At 37.4% G+C, this 21,410-nt stretch overlaps 1 protein-coding gene across 3 annotated transcripts; it reads right to left on the reverse strand.

Annotated features, from left to right (window-relative positions):
* Positions 1–760: 760 nt before the first annotated feature.
* On the reverse strand, positions 761–19,273 carry LOC113048847 (uncharacterized). 3 transcript variants are annotated; one of them, XM_026210749.1, is made up of 27 exons: positions 19,131–19,273; positions 17,486–17,794; positions 17,113–17,174; positions 14,994–15,054; positions 14,606–14,842; positions 13,970–14,170; positions 13,660–13,856; positions 13,537–13,573; positions 13,376–13,428; positions 13,236–13,281; positions 12,896–13,099; positions 12,574–12,767; positions 12,158–12,191; positions 11,475–11,783; positions 11,097–11,161; positions 4,773–4,833; positions 4,381–4,617; positions 3,718–3,918; positions 3,408–3,604; positions 3,285–3,321; positions 3,124–3,176; positions 2,984–3,029; positions 2,646–2,849; positions 2,336–2,529; positions 2,201–2,234; positions 1,978–2,024; positions 762–1,587 (listed from the first exon to the last, which is right to left on the reverse strand). In XM_026210749.1, the coding sequence occupies exons 1-27, from the start codon at positions 19,132–19,134 to the stop codon at positions 1,585–1,587; spliced, it is 3,327 nt and encodes a 1,108-aa protein (XP_026066534.1). In that variant the 5' UTR covers positions 19,135–19,273; the 3' UTR covers positions 762–1,584. The 3 variants fall into 3 exon arrangements, with proteins under 3 accessions (XP_026066535.1, XP_026066534.1, XP_026066533.1); XM_026210748.1 differs by having other exon boundaries at positions 12,896–13,117; XM_026210750.1 differs by lacking the exons at positions 2,646–2,849; positions 2,984–3,029; positions 3,124–3,176; positions 3,285–3,321 and having other exon boundaries at positions 761–1,587; positions 2,336–2,506; positions 3,582–3,604; positions 12,896–13,117.
* Positions 19,274–21,410: the final 2,137 nt, after the last annotated feature.

Genomic DNA, 21,410 nt, shown 5'->3' on the forward strand with positions numbered 1-21,410 from the left:
TGAAGACGGTTCAGAGAAACATTGTTAAAACAAGTTAAGAGAATTACAGTAATCTAACCTTGAAGGAATAAAAGCATGAATGATCATCTCCAAGGTAGCTTTGGCCAATATTTTTCTCAATTTAGAAATATTTTTCAAATGATGAAAACAGTTTCTGACCAACTGTCTAGAATGACCATCCAGAGACAACGATTGGTCAAACAAAACACCCAGGTTTCTTAGGCTCAACTGGATGGATGAGTCTAAGGAACAGAGGTGTTGTTTAATTTGAGGTATTTTTTGTTCTGGAGCAATGATCAAAGTTTCAGTCTTAAATGAAATGAAAATTATGTCATTAATAACTCACCCTTATGCTGTTACAAACATGTAAGGCCTCCTTTTATCTTCGGAACACAGTTTAAGATATTTTAGATTTAGTCCGAGAGCTCTCAGTCCCTCCATTGAAGCTGTGTGTACGGTATACTGTCCATGTCCAGAAAGGTAAGAAAAACATCATCAAAGTAGTCCATGTGACATCAGAGGGTCCGTTGGAATTTTTTGAGGCATCGAAAATACATTTTGGTCCAAAAATAGCAAAAACGACTTTATTCAGCATTGTCTTCTCTTTCGTGTCTGTGTGAGAGATATCAGTCTGGATATCCGGTTCGTGAATGAATCATTCAGTTGACCAAATCGAACTGAATCGTTTTAAACGGTTCGCATCTCTAATACGCATTAATCCACAAATGACTTAAGATGTTAACTTTTTTTAATGTGGCTGACACTTCCTCTGAGTTCAAACAAACCAATATCCCGGAGTAATGCATGCACTCAAACAGTACACTGCACTTTTTTAGGTCTATTCTGATTATTAACATAAAAATATTTTCCAGTTAAACATAGGACACAAACACACTTTACAGTTTTACAACTCATTTACTATGATTTGTAATTATAAGTATTTTTCTTTTGACAGGATAAGATTTTGACTAAAGGCACAGTAGCAGACAAAATATATCAATACATCATGCAGATGAAATATGATTAATTTACACCAGCACAGAAACAATACATTGAAAATCTCTAAAATAAAATACACAGAAATTTAGTTAATTTGTTACAGTAGGTAGTTATATTGGCCTCTGCATTAATGTTAGGAATTAGACAGAAGAACTGAACCTTAGTTTATTATCATACATCGGCTTTGTCATGCAGCAATGAGAATTTACTTTGTATACATTCATTGTCAGGTCATTTATTTGCATACATTAGTAGCCAATAGAATTATTCTGTATAATGGTTTGTAAAGCCTGTCAACATGCTAGGCTTCTGTGAATACAATTCAAGCAGATGCCATAGTCAATCAAACAAAGACTTCTGAGACACATGACATCTTTTTTTAGTTTACTGTCACTGGAATAAACTGAATAATAATTAGCTGATTACATTGCATTTTTTTAAGCACTCTCTGAAAACATTTTTATTTGATAGACACAAGCTACAGTAGATCTCAACTGTGAAGAGTCGAGGTATGTAGTTGTCACAGGATCTTTCTGAATGGTTGATAAGCGATCCTCAGTGTCATTCTGCTACCTGCCATATAGGTCACTATATACAAAACACAGAATTTATTATTACTGTGATATAATATATATACTGTATGTGTGTATGTATATGGTGTGCACACACACACACACACACAATTTTCAAATCATATAATAATCCACAAACAATAAACCATGTGTAGTCTGATAATGATAATGCTGTTCAGAGAAATACTATAGGTGTCACTCTACAGTTAAATAATGTTTGAAAGTTGTAGAAAACAATTAAGTTGAATAAAAGTGTATTTTATAAAAACTCTTCTTCATGCCATGAGTCATGAGTTCTTCATGCCAAACTAGGACATGAGAAAGCTGGTGTATGTTTGGAAATTTTTGTTCTGTTGCACTGTAGTGTTTTACAGAAAGTCAGTTTCAGAAAAGTATTTCTTCTTACCTTTCTCCAAGGTGAAAATGAAAAGCTTGGAAGGCTAAATGATTTGCCTGTTTGAAATAAGGGACAGTTTCAAAAAATAAAGTGTGTTACTGATCATTAAAACAGCATCCTATTTTCGTTTGAGGCAAAGAAAAATATGTCAGATTTTCTTAGAATTAAGTAGGCTTTATTTATTAATTATCTATAGTTAATTAAAATGTCTAATTTAGTGACTTTAACCTACTTTGAGGTGCTTTTTTGATGCCTATTTCTGCCCCCTGCAGAAAAAACAAGCAATATGATCTTTATTAGTAATATGTAATGTGTTCAATATATTTTAGAGCAGTGTTCATATTTTATGGAACATGTTGTTACATACCTGCTGTATTAACCAGTTCACAGTTTTGTCATATGCATCTGAATTCTTCTGACACTCCAGTAATCCTGTATCCTCATAGAACAGACAGTCCACTGTGAGTATGTCTGTCCTGTTGACATATCTGCTGCTGTCTGGGACCGTTTTCTCTGGGTCAAACGTGTGATGAAGCACCACTAGAACAGTCAGCTTAGAACCTGTTTAAGGACATAGACAAATTAAGGATAATTTCATATGAAATGCTTATACACACATCACATTGAGGCAGAATACTCTGTGAAATAAAGTCTTTATTTAATAATAATAAAACAACCTGTAGGGTAAGTTAAATTGTTCAGTGCTGCATCAATATCAGCTCCAGCATGATAAACAATAGGACAGAAAACTAGAACAACATCACTCTCGTCCACTGTATGAGCTTCCTCCAGATTCTCAGTTCGGTTTCTCAGAATGTCGAAAAATTCCTTCTGACAGCTTTTTTTATTTCCAGCCAAAATGGAGAACACTTTGAACTCTCCTGGAAAATAAATTGGGATTGAATAAGAAAAAAAAAGGAAACACACAGTACAACATGATCAGATCAAAATGAATTGAAATATAATAAAATATTTTTTTAAATGATTATATATATTTATTTTTATGCAGACTTACCTGTATTAGGTTTGTTGTTTCCTAGCAATGTCAGTGATGAACCTTTCTACAGACACAATTTACAGTGAAATTCAGTCACAGTATCTGGACAAACACCGGCATTTTAAACAGCAACTTAAGCACAACAACATAACATTTACCTTATTTAATTTGCATCTTTCATGTTGTGCATCTTGGGTATGTCCTGGGTTAACTTTTGTTAGAAAACAATGAGCAGCGTATAATTATGTTACATATAATGTTACTTAAATTGTATATTTACTGAGGTTATATTTAATGACAAAAAGTGATTATAACCTACTTTCACGAGGACGTTTTCTGACACCTCTTTGCCCCCCCTGTAGAGAATGATTAGAACATGAGCGTATGAATAAACAGTGAAATGTTTTTCAAATGAAAGATTTTAGAGCATCTTGTTACATACCTGCTGTATTAACCAGGTCTCAACTTTGTCATATGCATCTAAATTCTTCTGACAATTCTTCAGTAATCCTGTATCCTCATAGAACAGACAGTCCACTATGAGTATGTCTGTCCTGTTGATAGATCTGCTGCTGTCTGGAATCACTTTCTCTGGGTCAAACGTGTGATGAAGCACCACTAGAACTCCCAACTTAGTATCTGTTCAGGAAATTTAGACAAAACAAATCTGTCTAATGTCCTCACCAAATATCAGGTACTCCTGAATATTCTGAATAACTTATTACTTAAAAGTGACAGTAAACTCATACAACCTGTATAGTGATTGAATCTTTCAAGTGCATTGTCAATGTCAGATACAGCTCGGGAAACAACAGGACAGAAAACCAGAATAATATTACTCTCGTCCACTGATCCAACTTCTGTCACATTCTCAATTCTGCTTTGTAGCATGTCAGTAAAATCCTTCTCACAGCCATTTGTTTTTCCAGTCCGAAAGATGCACACTTTAACATCTAGAACATTCAACAGCATGGTAAAATAAAAAAAAGAAAGAAATCTTTGGTTTTGGATATGCTCAAGTCTCTGTTCCTTCTGTTTCATGAAAATATGAAATTACATTATTTATAATAATATATTTTAGCTATCTAACCTGTGTCTGTTAACATGCATTTGTTTCTATCATTCTATCATTTACTCAAAAGTAATCACAGATGAATTTCTGTCATTCTATTTGTTCTGCAGTCACTGAGGCTGATGATACACAGGACAACTTTTTGATCAATGTTGGTGGGAAACCAGGTGAGACTCAGGGTCCAAGACTGATGTTAAGTATCCAGAAAGAAATTTGTTACCCTTTCTCAGTGGGAAAGTGCCCAAGAAACATTGGTCAACAAGTTGCCCCGTGTATCATCAGCATTCGAATGTATCCTGACAAACATATTTATTTATGTCATTAATGTGACATAAATACCTACCACTGTCTAGTAATCTTTGACTTGGACATCCTGGTTGTTGATCACCCAGATGTGTGTTTTGTTTAGTTTCCTGTTTCTCCGGTGTACCGCTACTGGTTTCCATCTCTGTCTCTTGGAAACTCACGCTCTCATTCATACGTCTGCTTATATTTTCCTGTTTTGCTGCCTGTGGCACTGTAGCATTGTTGCCCTGAAGATCTTCCTTTGGTGCAGCTGTTTTTTCTAGCCTATTGAAAACTTTATGAAATCAAGCATATTAAAATTCTTTATAAATGTTCATATACACACACACACATACACATAAGATAACCAAATGTATTTATTCTGTATGGAATAAATCAAGTTCTCTGTGTTTAAAATTAATGTACTTTAAGCTTTCTAACAGAACTCACCTGCCAATAAAGCAGAATTTGCCATTTTTATTCTCTCCTCATTAGTCCATGTTTTGTCGATCTGTTGAGAAGAACATTGAGAACATTGAGAGAAGAATATTGTTCATCATCCTTTCATGAAAATCCTGAAATATCATATAAAATAAATATTCAGACAGTTCAGAAACAATGGACAATCAAGAAAGTTTCACCATTTGATTATAAATTCACTATTTCTATAATCATTTACCAAACTCTTTTATTATTCTTAAAACCTGTTGTGAGTGTCAGAACAGATATACATAATTGTCCCTGTTGTACCCAGCTTTTGTATCCAGTTATATAAACTGAGTCCGTTCAAATATGTGTATATTGTATATAGAAGAGCAAGTGTTGAATATAGTAAGAACAAACTTCCATTTGGTTTGATGATGAAACAGAATTTTTATTTGAATTTTTTTGCTAAAATTAGTGGTACAATGGCTTGTCCCTTTAAGAGTTCTGCCCATGTGATGTCTTTGCATCTTATTTAGCCATACAATGCTCATTGTAGTATCTTAAAACAGATTATATTACTCGATTAATATGCACCTATGGTACAAAGTTGCCCATTCAAGTGTACTGCTGTACTAGTGACATGCTATTACTGCAAACGTTTTGACAGTAAAGCAAGTGAATGGAATTGGACAGCAACAATGTTCTGCCTACAGATAAAGTGCTTTCTTTTGTATAAAACGTGCAAATGTTTATATATAACGACAAATGACAAATAGAAACGTAATGGTAACTGAAATGGCTATTTGTCCCTCAATCGGTTCCTGGGGTCAATATGACCCCAATCAACTTTTACTCAATTAAAAAAATGGTTCCCTTCATCTCAGTGGAATAAGATTTTGTGACATTTGTATACATTTTCCATCTATATTCACATAAAAAAAATGGTGTTTGATTCAGTTGTTCTGAAGTTATGTATATATATTAGAGGTGGGCATAGATCATTTTTTTATCTAGATTAATCTCACTGTGATCTTGAAATTAATCTAGATTAATCTAGATTAAACTATTAATCGAGACCCGATGAAGGTTGTACCAGTGGGCCCTGTGTGAAATTGTTTAATTTGTATGTTTGTTTATTTTTATTTATTTGTGCTATTTACACAATGTTTAAGTTTTCAAGTTTGTAGGTGTCAAGGTACAGAAACTAAATAATTAAATGTAAAAAAGCACTGGATAGTCTTCAATGTAAAAATGAAATATACAATCAAACCTACATTTATTCAGACACCTTCAACATTTCTCACATTTTTACAGTTTTGCTATATATATCAAAAAATATATCTGGTGTATGAATAATATTTGGTTTGGCTGTTAAAACTATAAAGTAGTCAAGAGCAGTGAGTGATTTTCTTTCTTACATTTCCTTGGATTAACATTACAGCAGCCAGTAACTAAATTATGCGCGGTCACTTTAAGAGACGATGAACGCATCCAATATAATACACATCCCATTTTTTTTCAACTGTTTACTTTCACTTTAGAAATAACGTCCCTAGGTTACGTATGTAACCCTAGTTCCTCGAGAGAACGAGACGCTGCGTCGAGCGCTTTTGGGGAACGCCTTTGGCAAGAACAACTCTGAATATTGTGTGCAATAAGTTCAATGGAAGAGCGTGACGTCACGGACGGGGTGACGTAGCGACCAGGAAGCTATAAAGGCACGTGCCACGCAGCTGGCTTCAGCTTCGAGTAGGGAAGCAAGCGCCGGCAGGAATGCCGGAAGTATGGCTCTGCGACGCAGCGTCTCGTTCCCTCGAGGAACTAGGGTTACATACGTAACCTAGGGACGCTCCTCTTCGGGAACTCGAGCTGCGTCGAGCGCTTTTGGGGAACGATGTGCCAATGCTGCCAGACTACCAAACCCCTGCCTAGTGTGTATCCGAAGAGCACAGCTAAGGCGAGAGGACAGAAGAGCCAGGAGCGGCTCGCATATCGAGACGGTAAAATCTGGTGAATGTAGAGGGCGTGGACCACCCCGCAGCGTTGCAGATGTCCAAGAGGGACACACCTGCTAGAAAGGCCTTAGAGGCAGTCATACTCCGCGTAGAGTGAGCCTTGGTTCCCAAAGGAAGGGGAAGACCAGAGGACTCATAGGAGACGTTGATAGCCTCGACTATCCAACGACTAAGGGTCTGCTTAGAGGCAGGGGAACCCTTTTTAGGAGGACCGTAGCAAACAAGCAATTGGTCAGATTTTCTCCACAGGGCAGCTTTGTGGATGTATGCGTATATATGCTCGCACTGGACACATACAGTTTAGCTTTTCCTGGTCTGGCTCCCGAAAGGGAGGAGGACAAAAGGCCTGCAGTACGACAGGTTGTGGTGTGACAGACGGAACTTTAGGAACATAACCCGCTCTAGGGTATAAGAATGCTTTGGCCATACCAGGGGCAAAGTCTAGATAGTTAGGGGCCACCGAGAGGGCCTGGAGATCTCCAACTCTCTTTAGTGAGGTGATTGCCAGTAGCAGGGCAGTTTTAAGTGTCAGATGTCTGTCTGAAATGTCTTGAATTGGCTCAAATGGAGCTTTGCAGAGAGCCTCTAACACCACAACCAAGCCCCACGGGGGAATACGGGACCGTACTGGAGGTCTCAGCCTCAGTGCACCTCGGAGGAAATGTGTAACTAGGGGGTGTCAACCCAGTGACTGATCATTGAAAGGGACGTGGTAAGCAGCTATGGCCGCCACGTACACCTTTAAGGTGGAGTGGGTTAACCCCGCAGAGAGCCTAGCTTGTAAAAACTCCAGAACTGTACCAACTGGGCGGTTAACAGGGTCAAGGTGGCGATCTCTTTATCATGAAGTGAAGAGTTTCCACTTCAGGGCGTACAGTTTCCTCATAGAGGGAGCTTTGGATTGGAGTAGGGCATCAACAACCTCGGTTGAGAGACCAGCTGCTAACAGTTGTGCCCCCTCAAGGGCCACACCCACAGCTTCCACAACTCCGGGCGAGGGTGAATTATTTTGCCCTGCGCCTGAGAGAGTAGATCTGTCCTGATCGGAATCTCCCATGGAGAGCCGTTGAGGAGAGAGATCAGATCTGCGAACCATACTCGGCCCGGCCAGAACGGGGCTACTAACAACAAACGGACCCCGTCCCGGCGTACTCTCGCCAGAACTCCCGGGAGCAGAGCGATGGGGGGAAAGGCGTACGGACGAAGCCTCGGCCAAGTCTGTGTCATGGCATCTAGTTCCAGTGGAGCTGGGTGAACTAGAGAGAACCAGAGGGGACATTGCGATGTCTCTCGAGTCGCAAAGAGGTCCACCTGAGCTTTGCCAAATATCTGCCATATCTGCTTCACCACCTCGGGGTGAAGCATCCACTCCCCGGGCCTCGGCTCCTGTCTCGACAGCATGTCTGCTCCCACATTCAATCTCCCAGGAATATATACTACTCTTAACGAGAGGAGTTTGCCCTGGGACCACAGGAGGATCTGGTATACCAGCTTGTACAAGGGGCGTGAACGCAGACCCCCCTGGTGATTGATATAAGAGACTACCGCTGTGTTGTCGGTGCGCACACATGACAGCCTCTCAGGTCTGGTAGGAAATATTTCAATGCTCAATACACTGCTAGCATTTCTGATGTGCCATGTCAGATGGTGATCGCTCCACAGACCGCAGGCAAGGTGGCCACTCATGACTGCACCCCAACCGGTGAGGGACGCGTCTGTCGCTAGCGTTACACGGCGACCAAGAGCTCCCAACACCGGGCACGGATTCAAGAACCAAGGTTTCTTCCATATGTCTAAGGCACAAAGCCGCTACGCTCACGGGTGGAAATAACGGTCTCTTTGGTGGCGCGGGGGGAGAGATCAGCGGTCCGTCTAAGCTCTGCGATATCGTCGGACTTGATCCTCTTTCCCTCGTCTACATCTCTCAGCAGGTCGGCCTGATATGCTTGGAGGACGGCCGTAGTGTGAAGGCACGCCCCCGCCTGACCTGCTGCCACATAGCCCTTGCCCAATTAATGTTGATGTTGTTCTTAACGGTTTAGTGGGCAAGGCCGGAGCCTTCAGAGACGATGCAGAACCGGGTGACAGATAGCTCGCAAGCGTCTGCTCAACCCGGGGCATCGCTCTGTACCCTCGCTCATCGAGCCCCGTAACATTTTCATAATATTGAGAATCGGGGCTGAAGAGACGGGTTGAATAGGGGTGATTCCACGACCTCGCTATTTCTTCGTGGAGGTCGGGAAAAAAGGGAAGGCTCCGGGCTGGAGGTGGCTGTCTAGGCCGCAGATACCGCTCATCTAATTTATTTTTCTGCGGTTCATGTTTTTTCTCTGCAGGCCATTCTATCTTTAACTTCTCGACTGCACATGTTACCACCTCCAGCAGCTCCTCATACTGGGGCGAAAGGGGTGGCGAATCCCTACCAACTGTCTCCACATCCACCTCATCAGACGAAGAGAGGTGGAGTGTCGACCCCTCGCCCTGGGGGGAAGAAACCGACAAGCGTGCTTCCGATCCCAGGGTTTGGGCGCCGGATCTGGCAGATGAGGAAGGAGATAAGGACTGGCCCGTCTCCATTCCCTCTGCCAGATCCACCTGCGAACCCCACGAGTGCAGCAGCCGCTCTGCCTCGGCAGAAGCGGGGCCAGAACCGCGGGGAACGCTGGCGAAGGCTCCCTCCTCAAAGAGAGCCCTCTGGGATCGAAGCATCCGCATCGGCAATCGATCACAATGCGGACTGATTACACTCCCTCGAGAGCCAACTCAGCGTGCTTCGACCCCAGGCAAACCACGCATAAATCATGTGTGTCCCCAGCCGTGATGTAGCGCTGGCATGGAGGAACACACAGTTTATAGCGCGATTTGGATTCGACCTTCACGTGTCTCGTCTTTGCTTTGGACTTTGGCATTTTAGTCTACTGATACTGGACAGACAACAGTAAATTAGACTTACAAGACAGACTTATGAACATACACACACAGAGCGCTTGCTGGAAGACGCGAAGCTGAAGCCAGCTGCGTGGCATGTGCCTTTATAGCTTCCTGGTCGCTACGTCACCCCGTCCATGATGTCACGCACTTCCATTGAACTGATTGCACACGATATTCAGAGTTGTTCTTACCAAAGGCGTTCCCCAAAAGCGCTTGACGCAGCTTTCCCGAAGAGTTCCCGAAGAGGAACTGACAGTTTTTTCGAGCATAATTTCCAAGGTGGATATTTTGACATATTTCGTATGTATTTGTGTGCACTAGAGCAAAAATAAGCAAATTCGATGTTCAAGTGTTTTAATCAAAACACTTGAAAACGCTTATTTTTAGCGTCTCGAGATGCCTTTCTCTGCGTGAGCCCTGAAAACCAGAACACCGCAGAACTGAATCGGGCTCTTTAACATCTTTTTGTTCTGCTCTCTCTCTCTCTCTCGTGCGCACCTAACACCAGGCGGCAAGGAAGTTGACCGGAAGTTGAATTAGCCCAGGAGCCGCCATCTTGTAGCAGAACTTCACTTGCGTTAGCATCCCATTGACCGCCCATTCATTTTGGCGTCACTTTGACAGCGAATAACTTTACATCTGAGGCGTTTAAAGACTCCAGTTGTCCATTATTTATTTCTAAAGATACACGACAGTGTATAAAGGGCTCCATTACCTTCTACGTTACATTATGGCCCCGTAGAAACAGTTTTTGTAAAAATAGGCTAACGATTGCAGTTCTAGTTCTAGACTAAATGTGAACATGTATTTACTCATCTCACCTGCACAAAAACAGATTCAGTGTTCCTCAAAATAAATAAAAACAGTCAAATGCAATCTCAGAATATTATACAAACCAGCAATATAAATATGTTAAATAAGAAAAATATAATTTATGTACCTTCTATGATTCAGTTCAACCATACTAATAAGCAAAAATGGCACGTTTGTTTAATTTTTGTTATTTCTGATTAGTGTTGGACTTTCTTCTCCTGCATCATTTTCTTCATGCAATTTGTCTGAACTAGCCCTCTACTGTACATGAATTTATATTTCCTTTAGTCTGACGTGTATTTATTTCACCTTTGGTGTAAAAGGCTTTTACATTTGTAAAATAACTTTTTTCTATTTAAAAACAAACAAGCAAATCCTGCCCAGAATTAAAAAGTAACTCAAAGGTAACTTAACACATTACTTTTCATAAATAGTAACTAACATAACTAATTACTTTAATAAGGAGTAACATGATATTGTAATGCATCACTTTTAAAAGTAACTTTCTCCAACACTGTTGTCTCATAAAAGATAGAAGAAATTCACACTGTAATTAAAGTAAGCTGTAAACTGTTCATTTTTCTATTACCTGTTCAGTCGATAATGTTGTTGTTTGTAGAGGAATTTCATTATGATCTCCATGGGCCTTTATTGCTGTTGAGAAACATGTTGTATACTATGAATCACAGTAAAACAGTTATGTAAAAACAGTTAAGAGTATTATGTTAAACAGTTAAGAGTATGAAAAAATATGCAAATGTTTAACCAGTTAAAATGAGACTCAGGAAACTGTGGGAATGAAACTTGGCACTCTTCAATATACATATTTTTGTGAGGCTGATGGGATTGGATGGTTTGTTAATTTGGTACAAGAACAGTTTAAAAATAGATTAGATCAATACAAGAGGTCTCCTGAAAAAAGGATAGAGCTTGGGTCGAATGAAGCTACAGAATATGAAACACTCACATGTCCTTATTGTTATCTCTGCTGTCCTGTCTCCACTGGTGACCTGACACAGGTAATCACCAACATGTGATTCTCTGACATCCTTCAGCCGCAAGGACACAATTCCTCTCTCTAGCTCCTCAGTGCATAGACTCATTATGCCTTCATAACTCTCCCCCAATATCAACCGTCTGTTCTTATAGAAACACACACAGTCTGTTTCTTTAAACCATCGGATCTCCATATCAACAGCACTGATTTTGGGAGACAGGTGACACCGAATGGTGGAATCTGATTTAGATTCTCCAGAGAAATATATCTTAAACTCATCTGCATTGGGAAAAAGAGAAAAATGAGGACTCACACACATTAAATATATAACTATCTTTTATAACATTAATGGCATAAATAGCTACAAAAAGTGCCGCATGGAACATCTTAACTTATTTTTTTTTTTCAATTACAAATATTTTACACACTCTCTAAAAAAAGGGTACATATGTGGTCATTGGGGCAGTCCCTTTGTAAAATGTACCACCACAGTGACAGCTTTTGGAACTTTTTAATTTTCTTTCTGATATTGTACAACTCACTATTTAGGTTATTAGTCATTTTTAAGAGTCCAGATTCAAAAAAGACAATTCAATTTCTAAGACATTCATTTGTTTGTTTGTCAAATGTAACCAAAGACTATTTTAACCTACTAGATTTCTGTTTTGGAGATCCCCATGGCCATGCCTGTTCAGAAAAATGGCATTAATATAATTATAACATTTTGAACCAAAGGAGCAAAACAGCAGTGCAATAATCTATAATAATCCACTTCATGTGTACTCAAATCTTTGGTGTTTTCTGAAACACTGGATATCAAAGTCTATATATATTAATTCCACGCCAACAAAATAAAATGTCGATTTTTTTTTTTAAGTTGAACAGTATTTTACAAAAATCTTAATATCTTAATAAATTAAAACTTGTTACATCAGTTCTTCATGCCAAACTATAGGAAATAGTTTTAACTATGCAGATAAATTGCAATATCATCTTAATTAGTAATATGTAATGTGTTAAATACATTTTTAAGCAGTTTTGATATTTTCTGGGCCATGTTGTTAAATACCTGCTGTTTTAACCAGTTCACAGTTTTGTCATATGCATCTGAATTCTTCTGACACTTCAGTAATCCTGTATCCTCATAGAACAGACAGTCCACTGTGAGTATGTCTGTCCTCTTGATAGATCTGCTGCTGTCTGGGATCGTTTTCTCTGGGTCAAACGTGTGATGAAGCACCACTAGAACAGTCAGCTTAGAATCTGTTTAAGGACATAGACAAATTAAGGATAATTTCATATGAAATACTTATACACGAATCACATTGAGGCAGAATATTCTGAGAATGAATAACTTTTTTAAAATAGTGTGACAATGATAATAAAACAACCTGTAGGGTAAGTTAAATTGTTCAGGGCTGCATCAATATCAGTTCCAGCTCGAGAAACAATAGGACAGAAAACTAGAACAATGTCACTCTCGTCCACTTTATGAGCTTCCTCCAGATTCTCAGTTCGGTTTCTCAGAATGTCAAAAAATTCCTTCTGACAGCTTTTTATCTTTCCAGCAAAAATGGAGAATACTTTGACCTTTTCTGGAAAATGAATTGGGACTGAATAAGAAAAAAAAAGGAAACACACAGTACAACATGATCAGATCAAAATGAATGGAAATATAATAATATATTTTTTTAAATGATTATATATATATTTTTTTTTATGCAGACTTACCTGTACTAGGTTTGTTGTTTCCTAGCAATGTCAGTGATGAACCTTTCTACAGACACAATTTACAGTGAAATTCAGTCACAGTATCTGGACAAACACCGGCATTTTAAACAGCAACTTAAGCACAACAACATAACATTTACCTTATTTAATTTGCATCTTTCATGTTCTGCATCTTGGATATGTCCTGGGTTAACTTTTGTTATAAAACAATGAGCAGCGTATAATTATGTTACATATAATGTTACTTAAATTGTATATTTACTGAGGTTATATTTAATGACAAAAAGTGATTATAACCTACTTTCACGAGGACGTTTTCTGACACCTCTTTGCCCCCCCTGTAGAGAATGATTAGAACATGAGCGTATGAATAAACAGTGAAATGTTTTTCAAATGAAATATTTTAGAGCATCTTGTTACATACCTGCTGTATTAACCAGGTCTCAACTTTGTCATATGCATCTAAATTCTTCTGACAATTCTTCAGTAATCCTGTATCCTCATAGAACAGACAGTCCACTGTGAGTATGTCTGTCCTATTGATAGATCTGCTGCTGTCTGGAACTGTTTTCTCTGGGTCAAACGTGTGATGAAGCACCACTAGAACTCCCAACTTAGTATCTGTTCAGGAAATTTAGACAAAACAAATCTGTCTAATGTCCTCACCAAATATCAGGTACTCATGAATATTCTGAATAACTTATTACTTAAAAGTGACAGTAAACTCATACAACCTGTATAGTGATTGAATCTTTCAAGTGCATTGTCAATGTCAGTTCCAGCTCGGGAAACAACAGGACAGAAAACCAGAATAATATTACTCTCGTCCACTGATCCAACTTCTGTCAGATTCTCAATTCTGCTTTGTAGCATGTCAGTAAAATCCTTCTCACAGCCATTTGTTTTTCCAGTCCGAAAGATGCACACTTTAACATCTAGAACATTCAGCAGCATGGTAAAATACATTATTTTTAATAATATATTTTAGCTATCTAACGTGTCTGTTAACATGAATTTGTTTCTATCATTCTATCATTTACTCAAAAGTAATCACAGATGAATTTCTGTCTTTCTATTTGTTCTGCAGTCACTGAGGCTGATGATACACGGGGCAGACTCAGGGTCCAAGACTGATCTAAAGTATCCAGATAGAAATTTGTTACCCATTCTCAGTGGGAAAGTGCCCAAAAAACATTGGTCTAAAAGTTGCCCCGTGTATCATCAGCATGAGACCCTGATCATGACTGATGTGCTCCATTCACTATCTTCATGAGAATATGTATGTTCAAGTGCAGATGAACTTTGGAATATACAAAAATATTTCATTCGAATGTATCCTGACAATGTATTAACGTGACATAAATACCTACCACTGTCTAGTAATCTTTGACTTGGACATCCTGGTTGTTGATCACCCAGATGTGTGTTTTGTTTAGTTTCCTGTTTCTCCGGTGTACCGCTACTGGTTTCCATCTCTGTCTCTTGGAAACTCACGCTCTCATTCATACGTCTGCTTATATTTTCCTGTTTTGCTGCCTGTGGCACTGTAGCATTGTTGCCCTGAAGATCTTCCTTTGGTGCAGCTGTTTTTTCTAGCCTATTGAAAACTTTATGAAATCAAGCATATTAAAATTCTTTATAAATGTTAATATATACACACACACATATAACATAACCAAATGTATTTATTCTGTATGGAATAAATCAAGTTCTCTGTGTTTAAAATTGATGTACTTTAAGTTTTCTAACAGAACTCACCTGCCAATAAAGCAGAATTTGCCATTTTTATTCTCTCCTCATTAGTCCATGTTTTGTCGATCTGTTGAGAAGAACATTGAGAACATTGAGAGAAGAATGTCCTCCATCAACCTTTCATGAAAATCCTGAAATATCATATAAAATAAATATTCTGAAAGTTCAGAAACAATGGACAATCCAGAGAGTTTCACCATTTGATAATAAATTTAATATTTTTATAATCATTTACTAAACTCTTTTATTATTCTTAAAACATGTTGAGAGTGTCAGAACAGATATACATAATTGTCAGGAAATAAAGGCATGGCATGGTAGATCACAAATGCAATACAGAAAAGATATGCTATATATATATATATATATATATATATATATATATATATATATATATATATATATATATATATATATATATATATATATATTTTTTTTTTTTTTTAATGACAAATAGAAACGTAATGGTAGCTGAAATGGCTACTTGACCCTCAATCGGTTCCTTGTATATATATAATTTTTTTTTTTTTTTTACAAATCTGGCCCTTGGGGTAAATATGACCCCACACTGAAATGAATGGGAAATTCAAAAAAGAAAAAAGAAAAAAAAATCTGGCATAAATTTGAAAATTTCCACACAGAAATAAAGGCATGGTACTAGATCAGACACAAATGTAATGTAGAAAAGACATGCTTACTCACATGCACATGCACACACGTGTGTGACTGCAACAGAGAGCATTTTTACAGAAATTGGCAAATAAAATAAAAAAAATCCTGCTTAAATCTGAAAATGTCTAAACAAAAAATGAAGGCCTGATACTACAGCACAAATGCAATGTGGAGCAAGCATACTCACGTACGTACCTGTACACACATACACACTCTCTCTCTCTCTCTCTCTCTCTCATACACACACATTAAATATGCTTACTGCAGTTTTTTATTGTTTTGTTTTTGGTGTTGGTTTTATTTAAATTTAAATAAAATAAAATTGCAAAAAAATTTAACATCCAAAACACAGCATGAATGTAGATTAAACGTTAACAACAACAAAAAATATATTATTTGTGTAATTAAAAATCTATATATTTTTCACAGTTACTCTTTCAATGTTTGGTATCATATTGACCTCAAGGACCTTAAGTGTAAACAGGAAATGAGGACCATTTGAGGGTTAAATCTTATTGGATCATAGAGACCTACAGAATGTACTTTCAGTTATTTACAGTGTTGGGGGTAACGCATTACAAGAAACGTGAGTTAGGTAGTAAGTTTTTTTTATTAACTAGTAAAGGAACATTACTTTTTTAATTCAGAAGGATATATATTACTATATTACTAAAATATTTTAATATAACTGTACTAAATAAACTTTTTCAAATAAATAACTCCAGACAGTTTCTTTCCCACACTTGACAGCTCTGGTGTTGCCATGTTGAGAGAAATCGGGAGTAAGTGCAGAGTTGCTGTGTGAAAATGATGTAAATGTAGTTCTAGACTAAATGTGAACATGTATTTACTCATTTCACCTGCACAAAAACAGATTCAGTGTTCCTCAAAATAAATAAAAACAGTCAAATGCAATCTCAGAATATTATACAAACCTGCAATACAAATATGTTAAATAAGAAAAATATAATTTATGTACCTTCTATGATTCGATTCAACCATACTAATAAGCAAAAATGGCACGTTTGTTTAATTTTTGTTATTTCTGATTAGTGTTGGACTTTCTTCTCCTGCATCATATTCTTCATGCAATTTGTCTGAACTCTACTGTACTGCCCTCTACTGTATAGACATGAATTTACATTTACTTCAGTCTGAGATGTATTTATTTCACTTTTAGTGTAAAAGGCTTTTACAATTGTAAAATTATTTTTTTCTTTTAAAAACAAACAAGCAAATCCTGCCCAGAATTAAAAAGTAACTCAAAGGTAACTTAACACATTACTTTTCATAAATAGTAACTAACATAACTAATTACTTTACTAAGGAGTAACATGATATTGTAATGCATCACTTTTAAAAGTAACTTTCTCCAACACTGTTGTTTCATAAATTGTAGAAGAAATTCACACTGTAATTAAAGTAAGCTGTAAACTGTTCATTTTTCTATTACCTGTTCAGTCGATAATGTTGTTTGTAGAGGCATTTCATTATGATCTCCATGGGCCTTTATTGCTGTTGAGAAACGTTGTATACTATGAATCACAGTAAAACAGTTATGTACAAACAGTTAAGAGTATTATGTTAAACAGTTAAGAGTATGAAAAAATATGCAAATGTTTAACCAGTTAAAATGAGACTCAGGAAACTGTGGGAATGAAACTTGGCACTCTTCAATATACATATTTTTGTGAGGCTGATGGGATTGGATGGTTTGTTAATTAGGTACAAGAACAGTTTAAAAATAGATTAGATCAATACAAGAGGTCTCCTGAAAAAAGGATAGAGCTGGGGTCGAATGTAGTTACAGAATATGAAACACTCACATGTCCTTATTGTTATCTCTGCTGTCCTGTCTCCACTGGTGACCTGACACAGGTAATCACCAACATGTGATTCTCTGACATCCTTCAGCCGCAAGGACACAATTCCTCTCTCTAGCTCCTCAGTGCATAGACTCATTATGCCTTCATAACTCTCCCCCAATATCAACCGTCTGTTCTTATAGAAACACACACAGTCTGTTTCCTTAAACCATCTGATCTCCATATCAGCAGCACTGATTTTAGGAGACAGGTGACACCGAATGGTGGAATCTGATTTAGATTCTCCAGAGAAAGATATCTTAAACTCATCTGCATTGGGAAAAAGAGAAAAATGAGGACTTCCACAAAAATAACAGATTAAATATCTTTTATAACATTAATGGCATAACAATTGTTTTAACAGCACTGTTGACTGATGTTACCTCCATTTTCTCTCCTAAACAGTTACATAAGGCACAACATGACGAAGCAGAATGATTCCAGAATGTCCCTTCACTATTCACTATTATTAGGCTACCTTACTAATATAATTGCACTTACTTAGTCTAAAGTGAAAGTGAAGTGACATTCAGCCAAGTATGGTGACCCATACTCAGAATTTGTGCTCTGCATTTAACCCATCCGAAATGCACACACACAGAGCAGTGAACACACACACTGTGAGCACACACCCAGAGCAGTGGGCAGCCATTTATGCTGCGGCGCCCGGGGAGCAGTTGGGGGTTCAATGCCTTGCTCAAGGGCACCTAAGTCGAGGTATTGAAGGTGGAGAGAGAACTGTACATGCACTCCCCCACCCACAATTCCATCCAGCCCGAGACTAGAACCCACAACCCTTCGATTGGGAGTCCAACCCTCTAACCATTAGGCCACGACTTCCCCTAAATGTAAATGTAAATGTAAATGTAAATGCTTCACTAGTTATTTCAGTGGTTATTTTGAACGGCTAAAGCTGCACGTCAACGGTAAAGTTTACACCCTTGCTACATTTTGCAGAAGAGAGACTAGTGATATGACACCCAGTAGCTACGCAGCGTAATTCGACATACAGCGGAATGTTCGACTAGAAGCGGTTCATTGATGTCATTCACCGATCGGTCTGCGCAGCACCACTTCAAGTCGAAAATCACCTGACCAAAAGCACAGAAGCCTTCACTTTCTGTTCAATTCTTTGCGCTTTTCACCTTACATGTTGGAACTCAGTAGCCTATTGACGGCTGGTTCACCCAATCAAATAAATGTTAATGTAATAAGTCGCTGGTAATAATTGTCATACAAATCATAGAAACAGTCCATCAGTCCATTAATGTTTATTTTTGCGTTGAAACCAGTCGAAAATACATGCGGTGTTCTATGATCCGGAGAAGCATGACCTTTTTTTTTTTTTTTAGATAAAAATAAATAAAAAACCCTCTAGAATTATTTCTACTGAATCATGATCGACATGTAGCATAATACATGTAGCTAGTTATATTACGAAAAACAAAAATACATTCTAGGGATATTTCCAGTCGGTCTGACGGACCCAGATGTAGCCTACTTTAGAATCGTCACAAATGTTGAAGAAAGGCTAGGTCAATGAAATCGGTTAACTTACATTTTGTGTTTTTTGTTTAGCGTGTATGTCGTTACGGGCTTTACTTACCCATTTTCTTCAAAGCTGCTGCCTGCTGTCCTCTAGAACAGATGAACTGAACAACCCTTTACACTGATCTTATAAACACGGTACAAATCCTTTCACTTTCATTTTCTCTGTGACTCAAGTTAAACACCTCCCAAGTGATTTCTAAATGCAGTGCTGTCAGCTGTTTTTCACTGAGTGGTAATGGAGATGGCAGCAAGGCTGTTTCGTCCAGTCAGAATAAAATGATTACAACGGCCATTACCTCCATCTAGGCCTATTTTCTTTAGCCCCACGTAAGATTGAAAATAATAATAAAAAACTAAAAGCGTTTCTGTCAGAAAAGGTGTGTAAAGACGTTTTCTGTTACTGATTATCTACCATCATTTGGTTTTAATTCTGATTGCAGTTACTCTCCCTATTTAATATGCATCATTTGCATAATCAAGACCAGCTTCTTTGGTTTGCGGTTTGTATTTAATGGGCTGCATTCAATACAGCTTCCCAGTAAGGGGTTCTGTTTGATTATTCTGTTTCTCTTACAAACTTGAAAAACTTAAACCATTGTTTAATTATCATTTTACAATTATCATTTTTTCTTCTATTTATTGTTCTGTTTATTTGTGCTATTTACACGATTTTAAATATGGCCCACGGGTACAAACTGCACCCAATGTGTTCTTCCCCAATACATTTTAGATACAGCCGCTATAGTTCATTGTTGCTTATCAGGTTAATACTTTCATAAAAAGTAATCTGATGTCCATCCATTGTATTTACAATAGTGAACTCAGGAAAAAAGTCAAAGTCAAACAGTTAAAAAACATCGACACTCTCCGATAATCTGAATAAAAAAGTGTTTATAAAAAAAGGTTCAATAATTGATACTTTACATTTTTTTAATATTAAAAAGAATCTATAACACATTCAGTAGTCTATTTCAGCTCTCATCTGATTAGGGTTGCATTTACCAAAAACAAATGTGGTTGCAAGTTCCGTCATTAACAAAGAATTCAACAGAACTTATAACCATAGCTAACAACGCACCCCTGAATTGGTGCTGAAACACAACATTTGTTTTTACTCTATGTTTTGGTGGTTTAAACATAATAGCAGGAATGTGCTTGGCTGCATTTTTGCCAAAGTTCACAGTTTTAGGTTATTCAGGTCATGGGCCTATTTAATTAACAAAACTTTATTCTTAATAGAATTGGGCCAGGCAGAGTGGTAAACCTTTAAAAAGGGCCAGAAATAGAATTTTGAATGATGTTAACCAAACAAAACTATCCAACAAGGCAAAGCAACTGATGACTAAATTGATTAAACAGGCATTCAAATCAGTTCTGAGTTTGCTGAAAATAATCCCTTTCATTCACAGTAAGTTTATCCAAACAACCTGATTAAAAAAATAAATAAAAATAAAAACACACATAAGCAGTGAATCTCCCATAATGAATAATATAAACAGCAGAAGCTATGTTTTTTTTATTCTTAGTGTGCAAGTGAAAGTATGTGTAAAAGTACAGTAAAACTGAAAGAGATTTCAATGCTTAACTAGTGTGACAGTGTTCACAAGCGACAGCAGGAAATAAGAAGACTAACTTGTGGTTAATTGTGCCAGGAAATTCCTAATATGGACAAAGACATCCAGCTGTCAATGTAGTTGACCTGAAAAAAAAAAACCGAAACATTTTGATTGAGGAAACGCAAGGACAAACACACAATTGCGATAATACTGTATGTGACCCTGGACCACAAAAAGTCGCTGGGGTATTTTTGTAGCAATTTTTATTTGTGTAGCAATATTTTTCTTTTATACCAAAAATGCACAGTGCTCAAACAACAAATGTAGTGGTTAAACCGAGCGGCAACCTCCCGCTCTCTCTAGTGAAGCCAACAAGGAACTCACTAAAACTGCAATTCATCGACTGGCCACTTGAGGCTGGCTGCAAAAGGGAGTCAGTCCCATAGACTTCCCAGACAATCATTGGTCTCATGAATCTATTGTTTCTTCCAGGTCATATCGTTTTGAGTGAGCACATAGTTACATTTAATAAATTATTTATTTATTAATCGTAATACAAGGCTGACTTTGTTGCATACATTTGACCATATTTTTTTGCTTTTTTTCTTTATTTCTTGTTACATAAGTCTGTTATATTTTATATTTATTCTTTTATTATGGCTATTTTGTTTATTAAAACCGACATTTAACAAAAAAAAAGGCATTTTTTTTTTTTTATATATAAGCTAAACAGTGTGGGAAGTCATGGCCTAGTGGTTAGAGAGTTTGACCCCTAACCC

The sequence above is a fragment of the Carassius auratus genome, chromosome 30 (genome assembly GCF_003368295.1).
Source record: "Carassius auratus strain Wakin chromosome 30, ASM336829v1, whole genome shotgun sequence".
Lineage (NCBI taxonomy): Eukaryota > Metazoa > Chordata > Actinopteri > Cypriniformes > Cyprinidae > Carassius > Carassius auratus.

Coding starts and splice junctions, on each gene's coding strand:
- LOC113048847 (XM_026210748.1), bottom strand. Junction 13,574..13,659: donor AGACCTGGTTAATACAGCAG/GTATGTAACAAG, acceptor CATTCTCTACAG/GGGGGGCAAAGAGGTGTCAG. Junction 3,030..3,123: donor AAAGATGCAAATTAAATAAG/GTAAATGTTATG, acceptor TTGTGTCTGTAG/AAAGGTTCATCACTGACATT.